Source organism: Oryx dammah, unplaced genomic scaffold (assembly GCF_014754425.2).
Source record: "Oryx dammah isolate SB20612 unplaced genomic scaffold, SCBI_Odam_1.1 HiC_scaffold_3, whole genome shotgun sequence".
NCBI lineage: Eukaryota > Metazoa > Chordata > Mammalia > Artiodactyla > Bovidae > Oryx > Oryx dammah.
The window spans coordinates 45,229,295-45,242,814 of record NW_024070187.1 but is presented as its reverse complement, the minus strand read 5'-3'; the positions used below and the strand labels follow the sequence as shown (position 1 = coordinate 45,242,814).

Sequence of the window (13,520 nt, the reverse complement as noted above, 5' to 3'; positions counted from 1 at the left end):
GGCAACTGTAATTTTAAAACTTGCAAAATAGGACAGTGAAGGGAGACTATCAATAAACAAAAAGAAAATGATCAAAATCTGTACATTCAGAACGGGGAAGAAAAGATTTCCAGAGTATTTTTTATACACCACTGCATGAATAAGGAAATGCCTTCCTGCCTGAGTGTTTATACCCAAAACAATACATTTCTTTTGAACTGTAACTTAACTTTCTGTTATCACATGTCATGCTATAACAATCAAACGTACATTTGTGGTAAAGCCAAAAACCACTCTGAAGAAGTGGTCTTAACCACAATTCAAAGCTTATAAAGATTATCTGAGCCATTAACCTGTCGAGCTGCTTTCATACACTGGTAGACAAAAAGGCAGGCCCAGCAGTTCGCTGTAGCTGCTCCCAGAAGCTTCACAAGGAAGCCACGGGGCTCTGCAAGGGTAATGGAAGTTGGTGGTACAAAAATCTAACAGCAAACTACTTTGTCTTGGGTAGCACCTAATAAAACATCAACCATCTGAGGAGCCTCAGCTCGGTACAGGTAAAAGACAGACTCTGAATTGAGAATCACTATGAAGTGATTAGGGCTTCCCTGGTGGCTGAGTCGGTAAAGAATTTGCCTGCAATGTGGGAGACCTGGGTTCAGTCCCTGGGTTGGGAAGATTCCCTGGAGGAGGGCATCGCAACCCACTCCAGTACTCTTGCCTGAAGAATCCCCATGGACAGAGGAGTCTGGCAGACTAGTCTGTGGGATCGCAAAGAGTCGGACATGACTGAGTGACAAAAAAATGGAAAAAAAAAAAAATGAAGAATATAGAACGTCAGTCACTTAAAGTCATAAAGCACTAGAAGACGAGGCAAAAGCCTTGGGAGTTTGATGGTAGCAAGGAGGAAAACAAAGGTTAAGACCTCTTGGCAGGTGTAGATTTAACTGTCACAGTTTGGGTCATTCGGGTTATATATTTACTTAATATCTTGCTGTGCTATGAATTCAAATTAGGCAAACTGCAAAGCTGTTCTATTATAAATTTACTGTAATTGGCTAGTCAACTTCCCTCTATCATTTGTCTAACTAGAAAGAAGAAGGGCACAGTTCTTTAAAGATCACCTGCTACACTTCACCAACTTAATTCTTAACATTTCTTCTCTCATCAACATCTATCTATACAGGCATGTTTTCTAAAGACATGTGGTCTCTATTCTCTTAAGTATTAGATTTTTTACTTCCCCTCATTCTTGACTTCCATCACAAGGAATTCATTGACAAATGCTGTCCACTGCCTTCTCAAATTATCTTCTATATTTCCACTCCCTGATTCCATAAAGTTAGATGAAACTCTTATTACAACTTTTATATCTATAGCATCTTAAACTAGCCTCATGCAATAAAACAGACAAGCACACAACAAACAGAATGTATGTGTTTATATGTGTTCTCATTTAACTATCACCAACAATCCTGATAGGCCTTCAAACTGAGAAGGGAAATTTAAACCTCAAACAGTCACGATAGGATATTCCTCTGCTTCTGATTTCACATTGATCATACTAAGGCTGAAGATTAAATATACAAGGAAGCCATCTCTAGTCATTAAACCACTCATCTTCTTTAACTCCCCAAATAATTGTTTGTCCCAATTCACTAATAAATTAATTCCTATTTGCTCTTCCATGAAATAAACCACCTATCATATGGAAATTTATTTAAATGTTCCAGAAAAATCACTGCTTAACCTGTAAAGTATTTCTTAGCAAACCAAAACTGTTGATTCTCAAGGATGAAATGCTACAGTAATCCAACTAGAGAACAGGAACAATGCCACAGTTAAATCAGCCATGAAAATCTGATTGTGTTAACAGCCCTAGGGATTAGTCAAATCTACAGTCCTTCTTTAAGTATCCCAGTAATGAAGAAAATGTCAATCTGTTTCCGTAATAAACTAGAGATGCACAAGGGAATTTTTAGGCCATAACTTTTATGCTGGACAATTTTTTTTAATGGCAGAAGTGTACATTAGAGAAATATGGACAACAATTATGCATGTATTATTCATATAAAATTGACTCAACTGCATACAATATTAACATCAAGTTTTCAAATGCAAGTCTGTATGTACACAGCATATGCTCACTAAATGAATGAATAATATTAAATAGTAAGTCATCTGTTTAAAAAGGTGAACAAAAAACTGTCATGAAACTGTAGCTCTTAAACTATAATATTACACCAACTATTGTTTTAAAATATATATATATATAATTAAGGAAAACTAATATCTTTATATTCACTACACATTTTTTTAACTTTTTGTTTTATATTGCAGTATAGTTGATTAACAATGTTGTGTTAGTTTCAGGTATATAGCAAAGTGGTTCAGTTACACATATACATATATCGATTCTTTTTCAAATTCTTTCCCCATTGAGTTTGTTACACAATATTGACCAGAGTCCACTGCCCTATACAGTAGGCCCTTATTGGTTACCCTTTTAAATACAGTAGTGTGTACAAATCAATCCCAAACTCCCTAATTATCCCTCCCCCACAACCCTTCTACCCTGGTAATGGTAAGTTCATTTTCACAGTCTTGTTTCTGTTCTGTAAATAAGTTTATTTGTATCATTTATTTTTAGATTCCTTAGGACATTTCTGTCTGACTTACTTCACTCAGTGCCAATCGCTACATCCATTCCCCCTTGCTGCAACTGGTATTATTCCATTCTTTGCAATGGCTAAGCAGTGTTCCATGGTGTGCTTAGTGCTTCAGTTGTATCTGACTTTGCGACCCCATGGAGTGTAGCCTGCCAGGCTCCTCTGTCCATGGGGATTCTTCAGGCCAGAATACTGGAGTATTCTCGTCTGTTGCCACCCTCCTCCAGGAACCAGGGATCAAACCTGAGTCTCTCTCATCTCCTACGTTGGCACTTTACCACCAGTGGCACCTGACAAGTCATTGCAGGATCACATGGCAGCTCTATTTTTAGTTTTTAAAGGAACCTCCATACTGTTGTCCATAGTGGCTATCGCAATTTACATTTCCACCTACAGTGTAAAAGGGTTTCCTTCTCTCCAAATCATCTCCAGCATTTACTGTTTGTAGACTTCTTGATGATCATCATTCTGACTGTTATGGGTTGATGTCTCACTGTAGTTTTGATTTGTATTTCTCTAATAATTCAGTTCAGTTCAGTTGCTCAGTCGTGTCCGATTCCTTGCAACCCCAGGGACTGCAGCACACCAGACTTTCCTGTCCATCACCAACTCCTGGAGCTTGCTCAAACCTATATCCATTGAGTTGGTGATGCTATCCAACCATCTCATCCTCTGTCATCCCATTCTCCCCCTGCCTTCAATCTCTCCCAGCATCAGGGTCTTTACCAATGAGACAATTCTTCGCATTAGGTGGCCAAAGTATTAGAGCTTTAGCATTAGTCCCTCCAACGAATATTCAGGATTGATTTCCTTTAGGATTGACTGGTTTGACCTCTTTGCTGTCCAAGGGACTCTCAAGAGTCTTCTCCAACACCACAGTTCAAAAGCATCAATTCTTCAGCGCTCAGCTTTCTTTAAGGTCCAACTCTCTCACATCCATACATGACCACTGGAAAAACCATAGCTTTAAATAGACGGACCTTTGTCAGTAATGTCTCTGCTTTTTAATATGCTGTTTAGGTTTTTTCATAGCTTTTCTTCCAAGGAGCAAACATCTTTTAATTTCATGGCTGCAGTTACCATCTGCTGTGATTTTGGAGCCCAAGAAAATAAAGTCTCTCACTGTTTCCATTGTTTCCTCTTCTATTTGCCATGAAGTGATCGGACTGGATGCCATGGTCTTAGTTTTTTGAATATTTAATTTTAAGCCAGCTTTTTCACTCTCCTCTTTCACTTTCATCAAGAGGCTCTTTAGTTCCTCTTTGCTTTCTGCCATAAGGGTGGTTTCATCTGCATATCTGAGGTTATTGATATTTCTCCCAGCAATCTTGATTCCAGCTTGTGCTTCATCCAGTCTGTCATTAACATGATGTACTCTGTAAGTAAGCTAAATAAGCAAGGTGACAATATACAGCCTTGTCGAACTCCTTTCCCAATCTGGAACCAGTCTGTTGTTCCATGCTCGGTTCTAACTGTTGCTTTTTGACTTACATACAGATTTCTCAGGAGGTAATTAAGGTGGTCTGGCATTCCCATCTCTAAGAATTTTCCAGTTTGTTGTGATCCACACAGTCAAAGGCTTTAGAGTAGTCAATGAAGTAGATGTTCTTCTGGAATTCTCTTGCTTTTTTCTAGGATCCAACAGATGTTGGTAATTCGATCTCTGGTTCTTCTGCCTTTTCTAAATCCAGCTTGACCATCTGGAATTTCTTGGTTTATGTACTGTTGAAGTACGTGATATTTAATAACTAGATAACTAATAATTAAGTACCTTTCCATGTGACTCTTGGCCATCTGTATGTCTTCTTTGAAGAAATGTCTATCGCACATTTGTTGACGGGGTTGTTTGAAGATGACCAACTATTTTAAATTAACCAATGATTATGAACAAAATGATCTGAAATGTCCAACAAGTTATTTTCTACAGTGGAGGAAAAAATTATAAATTGTCTACCAATTGAGCTGATACCAACTTCACAAATTTTATAATGAGGAGAAAAAGGAATTAACTATTTTACCAAGTCTAAAAAGCTAAAATGATGATTAATTTCCTCACTCTAATGAAACTGTCTACTTTTCCCAAAGAGAATGTCCTGCCAACATACCATGCTATAGGTAATTGCTGTTTCTTGCTCTTCAATAGCAGTTTAGTTTAATGAGGCATACTGATACTTCAAAAAAAAGTGATAATCCATATTGTTGACAGATTCTATTAAGAACCGGTATCAAGATCTAAATGGGGCTACAAACAATACAGCTGAAAAGAACTCCTTAGAAGTTTATGTTCTTTCATGTAGTTTTGTTGAATCTAAAACTAACTGTTAGGAAAAGTTACATATACCAGGTGTAAATTTTCAGTAATTTCACCCAGGCAATTTTTTACTACAATAACAATAATCAAGTGCTAACATAAGATCCATTATGTATAAGCCAGACAATGATGCTGTTAACAAATTAACTGCCTGGGCTTTTAAAATGTTAGTAACTCCTGGGTATGAAGGATAGTTTAAGATTGAAGTTAAGTACTTAATTCTAAGTATAAGTTTGAATTCTGGAATAAAAATCAAAGCAAAAGGGGGATCATTCTAATTGTTGACTTTTTCCCTGATTATCCAAAAATGGTTTGGTTCTAGTATTCCTCAAGAAATTAATCCTACTCGTCTGGCCATTATACTCAACAACTTTCTTCTGAAAGAGGAACACTACTTTGTCTTGGGTCAGCCCTCTTCACTTTTGGACAATTTACTAGCATCTACATTTTATGCTATTTTCGTAACATTCTTATTTCTCACTTGGTTTGCCAGGTTCTCTGACTCAAAACACAGTCATATATTATTCTACACAATAAGAATATAGAGCTAATATTCTTGTTCATTCAGACTGCATGTAAACGAGAGAGAGAGGGCTAAGGGGTAGAAAGGAAGAGAGAAGAGAGAACTGCAATATAAAAGAGCAGTTTAAAAAAAAAGGTTGGAGAGAAAAAGATTGCTTGAGGAAGTGACAGAGTCACCAAGTTGAAGAAACATAAAAGAGAGCCATGGAGTGTCTGATGGCCGTAAAAGGGCAATCGTCCACCTCCTAACAAACCAAATCTGGTCAACACCAAATATGGAAATGTTTTCAATCAAACACAGAGCTTTTCTTCTGTGGGATATGAACATAGATCACATTCTTTCCCTACAAAAAAAAAAAACCTCACACTTGGATATCTACTATTGTGAGAAAAATATGTTGACTTGTTGCATAAACAATTTTCAAGTTTTTCTACCCCAAAGTTCAGGACTTTCTAACAAGAAAAACACCACAATCCTTTCACTGTTATTCTAAAGCTTCAGTCTCTACATCTGTAAAATAGGAAAGTTAAATGACAACCTGGAAAGCCATGTGAAGATTGAGCTAATACCCATAAAACACTTTAAGGGGGCATTTTGTAAGTACAATACCTGCTAAGTGTTAGCTATTATGCACTCAGCTTTTCTCAGCCTTTAGACTTACAAACCTCAACTCACAAAAGGTAACGGATGACAGAACCATTCAAATCAAGATCATTTCAAAATAAAATGCATTTCTGTATATATCTACTCATTCTATTTATAAATTAAGGTTGGTAAATAAGAGAACGACCTATTCTGCTGTTGCAGGACAGAAACGTTATCTTAAAATCTAGTGTTCTCAAAAAGTTCATTCATTCAATAAGTATTTACTGAGTACCTGCTATGACTAGTCACTGTCCTGGGGCTGAGGATATAGGAATCAACAAAATAAAAATTTGTGTAACGTGGAGGATTGGGGAGGGGAAGGATTAGAAATTGGCTCCCGGCAGAGGACGCAGGGGCTTTTATTTCAAAAGTGAATGCTTTCAATGGATTCTGCCTGTTCCAAGTGTTATATACTTGTTACTTGCCTCTCCCCTATTCTTGCCCCGAGTCTAGAGTTTCTCACTCAGAGTACTTTTTCCACAGAAATTTCAAATATAAAGGAATTTTAATAAGTTCAATTTCATGCACAATTAATCTAGCTGCTATCACCACCACTTCAACGTACAGTTTTGATCACTTTCATTCACTCACTGCTATGATAAAACACAAAAGCACTCAATCAAAGTAAATGCTTTGAAAATGTTGTGTCCTATCTCCCACCCTAGGAATCCCCAGAATTCCTTATAACAAATAATTAAAGGGCAGAGGGGAAAAGGAATCAGTCGTCCTTCCTGACCACTAGCACATTTTCAGTTATGATCTTTCAAGATTTTATGTTCACTCGGTAATTGTTAAAGCAACACCTGAAGACTTGTGGAGGTCAACTACGGCCGCCATGATTTTATTTGCAGTTCTTCTTCATCAGCTACCAGAGCCTCACAGAGCTCATTCACTCTGAGGTTTAGGAAACTGGCTACACGGTTGATATGGTCTCCATTATGAAAGCTGTACTCCTCACTGAAATGACAAGTCTGGCATTTCCAAGGAAACTCATGCACATTTCCCTGCTCATCACTCACCTACATGTGCTAACAGTTCAACAGTGTAACATCAACTGATTCCATTGTATTTTTTCAAAAGAAAGAGATTCGCTGATTTTTATGACAGTTCAAAAGCATATGCTCATTTTCAAGTAGGTTCATATTCAAGATGGGTTCTAATATTCTTAACAGATATCCCAGATCCCACAGAAATGCAAAATAGTATTATTTTTTTAAGTAATAAATTAAAAAGTAGTTTCAGAAAGTTCCTAATTCTAAAAATACTATAATTTACTTAAAAGATTTATTTTTTTTAAACTTTGTTACCTTCAGAATCTAACACAACTTTTAAAATATTTTCAAAGCACCTTAACCTTCATTCTTAGGGGGTATTTTTGACTGATCTGTTTTTAGTAACCAAAAGTATAATGGAGCCATATCTAATAATTGATATAGTAGTTTACGATATGTTTTCTTCTAATTCTAGATGTGTGGTTGAGGTGCTGCCTCTGGTCAGTGCTCTCAGTTCTAGGACAACTATAACTAGAAGGTAGTTGAGTTTCTTTCTAAACTACAGTTTAGGAGGCAAAGCTTTGAAAGAAAAAGATAAGTTGCTCACATGCGTTATGATAAAGTAAAAGGGACACAGTTATAAAGAAAGAAATGCCACAAGGGTATCCCCTTGCATGAAACCTTGCACCCAACAGGATAAGCAGCATGAGGCCAAAAGTGATGATGATGGAAGTAAACATGACTAATATGATGATGAAAAGCCAAGTAATGCCACTGATATAAGTAGGAAGTCTGAGAAAAGACAAGGTTGGGTGGGGGACTGGGGGTGGGGGTGGGGTGCTTGGGGAAATAATAATAGGATTCAACTGTACATGGAAAGAAAAGATAGAACTGTACATGAAACAACAGGTTTCTAATTGGGAAAGGAGTACGTCAAGGCTGTATATTGTCACCCTGCTTATTTAACTTCTATGCAGAGTACATCATGAGAAATGCCCAGCTGGATGAAGCACAAGCTGGAATCAAGACTGACAGGAGAAATATCAATAACGTCAGATATGCAGATGACATCATTCTTATGGCAGAAAGTGAAGAAGAACTAAAGAGCCTCTTGATGAAAGTGAAAGAGGAGAGTGAAAAAGTTGGCTTAAAGCTCAACATTCAGAAAATGAAGATCATGGCATCCGGTCTCATCACTTCATGGCAAATAGATGGGGAAACAATGGAAACAGTGAGAGACTTTATTTTCTTGGGCTCCAAAATCACTGCAGATGGTGACTGCAGCCATGAAATTAAAAGACACCTGTTCCTTGGAAGAAAAGCTATGACCAACCTAGACAGCATATTAAAAAGCAGAAACATTACTTTGCCAACAAAGGTCCATCTATTCAAACCTATGGTTTTTCCAGTGGTCATGTATGGATGTGAGAGTTGGACCTTAAAGAAAGCTGAGCGCTGAAGAATTGATGCTTTTGAACTGTGGTGTTGGAGAAGGCTCTTGAGAGTCCCTTGGACTGCAAGGAAATCCAAACAGTCCATCCTAAAGGAGATCAGTCCTGAATATTCATTGGAAGGACTGATGTTGACTGAAACTCTAATACTCTGGCCACCTGATGCAAAGAACTGACTCATCTGAAAAGACCCTGATGCTTAAAAAGACTGAAGGCAGGAGAAGGGCACGACAGAGGATGAGATGGTTGGATGGCATCACCGACTCGATGGACATGAGTTTGAGCAAGCTCCAGGAGTTGGTGATGGACAAGGAAGTCTGGCATGCTACAGTCTCTGGGGTCACAAAAAGTTGGACATGACTGAGCAAATGAACTGGACTATATTTCACCCAATTCAGAGCAGCTACTATGTATGGTTTTGACTCAATTTCTAAGAACTTGCAGAGAAAAATGAATTGTGTTTATTATCTTTTGGCTTATTATTTTGGCAAAGATTTTCTCTGTTTTTCAACTCCCAAGTGTAGAAAACTAATGTACAAATTCCATTGTTATGAAACAATTTACCAGAAGTCTTCATTCTCTTATTGTTTTCTAGGGAGGAGGAAACTGTATTTCAAACACAATCTTAAAACATACATATGCTGACACTATCCTACTCTGAGGCTTAATTTTTAAAAAAGAATACTCACCAGAAACTCTGTGATCATCTTTAATAAGTCTATAAAGCAAATATGTGCTGTTATGCGGATACTGGAATAGCAGAGGCACTAATCCAAGAAAAATAAAAATTTTTAAATTATCAAATCTTCACAAAAACAGAAGCTCTAACATTTAACTACCTTAAATACTTGTGATATATCTAATTTATGGTAAAATTTTTTTCAGTGTTAAACCTTTATATTTCCCTTCTAAGGCAAAGAGGTATATGAAAAAGTTCTAAGATCTAAGAAATAGGAGAATGAACTGGGTAGATTTTAGTATGTATCATCAGTTTTTCCAAACTTTTTAAATTGCATGGGTCATTTTCATCAATTCAAAGAAAGAGTAACTCCTCCACAACTAAGAAATATTATAAATTTCTTATCTGTGAGCCTTTTGGAGAAGGAAATGGCAACCCACTCTAGTATTCTTGCCTGGAAAAAATCCCATGGACAGAGAAGCCTGGCTCTCTACAGTCCACAGGGTTGCAAAGAGTCAGACATGACTGAGAGACTTCACTATCACTGACACAATGAGCCTTTAAATATTTACCAGGGCAAGCAAGCAACAAGAAAACACATGTACACACATACAAATAATACTATAAAAAACAAATATGAAGTTTCATAGTTTGATAACTGTTCCCTAATGTCAGAGATTAAACTACTGAGCTAATAATACTGTTTTAAATATCTGAAGTCTTCTCTGGCTGAGATCAGTTTGACAATACAGATTTGTAAGACGGAGTTTCATACTGTTTCCCAGTTGATCATTACTAGAACTTAGGTCTGCAATACAGTACACATATGTACGCTTGAAACGAGTTTTCACACAACTATATCATGTGATACACTCATGACATTTCCTTTTCTGTTCTTTCCTGCTTAATCTAATTCGTCGGGGTGGGGGGTGGGGGAGGCGAGAAGAACAGCAACTTAAACTGATTGCAAAATGGGCTGCCATCGGCAGTTTGAAAACTATTGATTTAAGAGTTGATTAACACCAGAATACATGCCAAGGGACAGTATACTAGATTACTTGGTAAAACGGGCAGAGTTAATGCCCTCTAGAGCATGGCTACTGTTTCCCTTTTCTTCCTACTCCTCAGATAATCTCCTATACTAAACTTCACTCGCCTATCACTAGGAGCCACAGACTGGAACCTATCCTGGTCACTTTTTCTCAGCAAGGCAAAACAATATAAAACTAATACTACTTCTGAGAGACATCTATTACTATGGGAAGCATACACTTAGTGGAACTAAAACAATCCAATCAACATACACATAAATGTGCATACCTTGTTTACTTCAGCTTAAAAAAATGAAACAAGTTTGTTTCAAAATACTCCTTTCTACATTCACTGCGCTGATTTTCTTTTCTATTGCATGTCTTAATGCTGATCATAACCCACTAAATTGAGTTCTTGACCCACTAATGAATAGGTGGAAACCTGAAATTTGAAAAACACAGCTTCAGAGAACACACAAATCAAACTAGCAGGATAAGAGAACCACAGATAAATTACCAGTATCTAGTGGCCACCTTCTTTCACTGACGAGAAAAAGCTCAAAGAACTGAAAACATTAGTCAAAGAGTGATTGTTTATTTAACTCCAGGAAGACCATACACGAAGGTATAAGATTTAGGAAAAGAAACTGTGACAGCATTACACCCCCACACAAAGGAGTTCCCGATACAGCATTTAATAATCATCACCACTGTTACTCTAACACTGGGTTCTCGCATGCTCAATCCCGCACTAAATGCATACATAATCTATATAAGTGGTGTGTGTTAAGGTATATATATGTATGTATATGCACATAATGCAATATATAAATTATATAAGTATTACTTATGGTATTGTATTTTTAATACATAAATTTATATTTTTTTCCAAGCCATTCTTACAACCTGTCAAAACAACAAGGTAGTGCCAGATCTGAAACCCAGGTTGGCTGGCTGCAGAATCTCAGCTCTTAACCACTCAGGTATAAGCTCTTCCAAAAGAAAAGGAGTACCCAGCTCTGGCTGTGCATCAAGAATCCTCTGTGGCGTTAAAGAGAAACAGACAGATGCCCAAGTGCATCTAAAAGGAGATATAAAAGGAGACTTTTTTAGGCTGAAGTGGCAAATATTACAGAGAAATATATTTTATAGATAACGTATCAATACCATCTCCAACCCATTATGTCAGAAAAGATCTTTTCTGAAGGAGTAGATACTGCCATATTGGACATAAAACACCTGTTGAATTAATTGACAGTTGACTTCACCTTGAAATTTGATTCACTGTCATTATAGGCTAGAATTTAATAAAAAGTAGTTTTGTCTTAGATTTAACAATTAAATTCCACTGATAATTTAACTGCTGACACATCAAAAAGGTTCTCGACATAAGGTAGCCTAAATGATTAAAATTACAGGCTGTTCCACTGTACTTCTATCACACTTATATATCCATGATTTAAACCTCTATTTTCCCAACATATTTTCCTTCATTACCTAAAAGATAAAGAATTTTGAACCTAATGTTACATAAATGAATTCAGCATTCTCCCTGGGTTGATTCACTTCCACATCTTGAAGAAAACACTTAGTAGCAAGCACATAGTGCACAATTCGGAGGTTTCCAAGGTTTCAGATAATTAAGAAATGGTTTTGACTACATCACTCAAATAAAATGTTATGAACAGAAAAACCTTAAAGATTTTGATGGTCAAGAGGGTAATATGAAGCCTAGAATTACCACTATTAGCAACCACAAGTAACAGTGGGGCTACATACCTCAAGCACATGAAAGATTAACTGTATGCTTATGGTGGTGAAGAGAGAACAATCAATCACACTATTAATGAAGAATCACTCATTTTCCTCAGTAGAAATTTTTTGTAAAAGACAAAAACAGCACAAACTATAAATGGTCCATGTAAAAATTATTCTGTTTGGCCAAATTAATACCCTAACTGAAGAACTGTATCCAATTATTTCCTGTTCAGGCTTCCATGAAATGACAGTACTGCAGAGAAACTAGCCTATGATGTAAACCATAAAGATAATTACAGACTAACATATGAATAATCCCCAAACTATTTCATGAAAGAAATTATAATCGATTACTATTAAAATTTAGCAAAAAATGTCTACTCCAGTGTATCCTATAACCGTATCTCAAAAGGAGGGGGAGAGGGGAGTCATTCAACAAGCTTGGGATATATAGTTTTTTTCCTAAACAAAAAATACTTTTGCCATAAATCCATAACCACATCTGCAATCTAAGTATTAAAATATTTTAAAATACATGTTAATTAAATATAGAATCATTAGTGTTTGTTCTACCCATGATCTTGGGGGATCACTGGAAGATTTCTAAAGCATACCTTTTAATCCACGCCATGGTACTTCAAGAACATGTTAAGGTAAGCCACAGGCTGGAACACTTCGATGCACCTCACAACACCTCAGCCAGTATATCTGTATCATTCTCCTTTCCTTTTGAGATCAAAATGTTTCCGAAGAACTATAATGCTTCCATCTGAATGACAGTTTCATAATTTCAATGACTTAAAAACAAACAAACAAAAAAAGGACTTAAGTGTTGATATGTTAAGCCACTAGTACACTGTGTTAACTGAAGCCGCAACTAAGACAAGCAAGCCAGCTGCTGCTACTGCTATATAACACTGTCATTTTTAATATGACCCTCATGTGAATGAGGAAGAGTCCTTGTTTAGTGGCCAGTGACAGCCCTTGCTTTCCTGCATGCCTGAATACCTTCGCTTCAGTTGTGTTCAACTTTCTGCGACCCTATGGACTGCAGCCCACCAGGCTCCTGTCCTTGGGATTCTCCAGGCAGGAATACTGGAGTGGGCTGCCATGCCCTTCCCAGGTGATCTTCCTGACTCTGGGATTGAACCCACGTCTCTTACGTTTCCTGCATTGGCAGGTAGGTTCTTTACCACTAGCTTGCTTTACTGGGATCTATCCAAAGCCCACAAATCTCTTTGCCCCAACTGATTCTTCAGTTTTCTTCTCAAGGAATTAAAATAACCTAAAAGACGGGTCTGGAACACTTGGTAGATGCCAGGTTCTCCTCTGACCAACTATTCTATGTAGAAGGAGAGCTGGAAATTACAACACACCTGCATAAAATGGAATTCGTTAATAGACACAACAGGAATGCCCTCAATAACACCCCTTCCTGATGCTAATATTACTGAATCATTTTAATTCCATGGAAGTCATTAA

General features: G+C 37.1%; 1 protein-coding gene across 6 annotated transcripts in view; it reads right to left on the bottom strand.

The window, feature by feature from the left end:
- Positions 1 to 13,520, bottom strand: part of RBPJ (recombination signal binding protein for immunoglobulin kappa J region) — a 237,907-nt gene that overhangs the window by 59,382 nt on the left and 165,005 nt on the right. For 2 of the 6 annotated variants that reach the window (XM_040237977.1, XM_040237976.1), the window contains exon 2: positions 12,653 to 12,835. The exons of the other annotated variants lie outside the window; for them this stretch is intronic. In XM_040237977.1, the coding sequence (XP_040093911.1) occupies positions 12,653 to 12,669 (17 nt within the window). In that variant the 5' untranslated portion in view covers positions 12,670 to 12,835. The remainder of the gene's footprint in view (positions 1 to 12,652; positions 12,836 to 13,520) is intronic. 6 annotated transcript variants of the gene reach the window in all.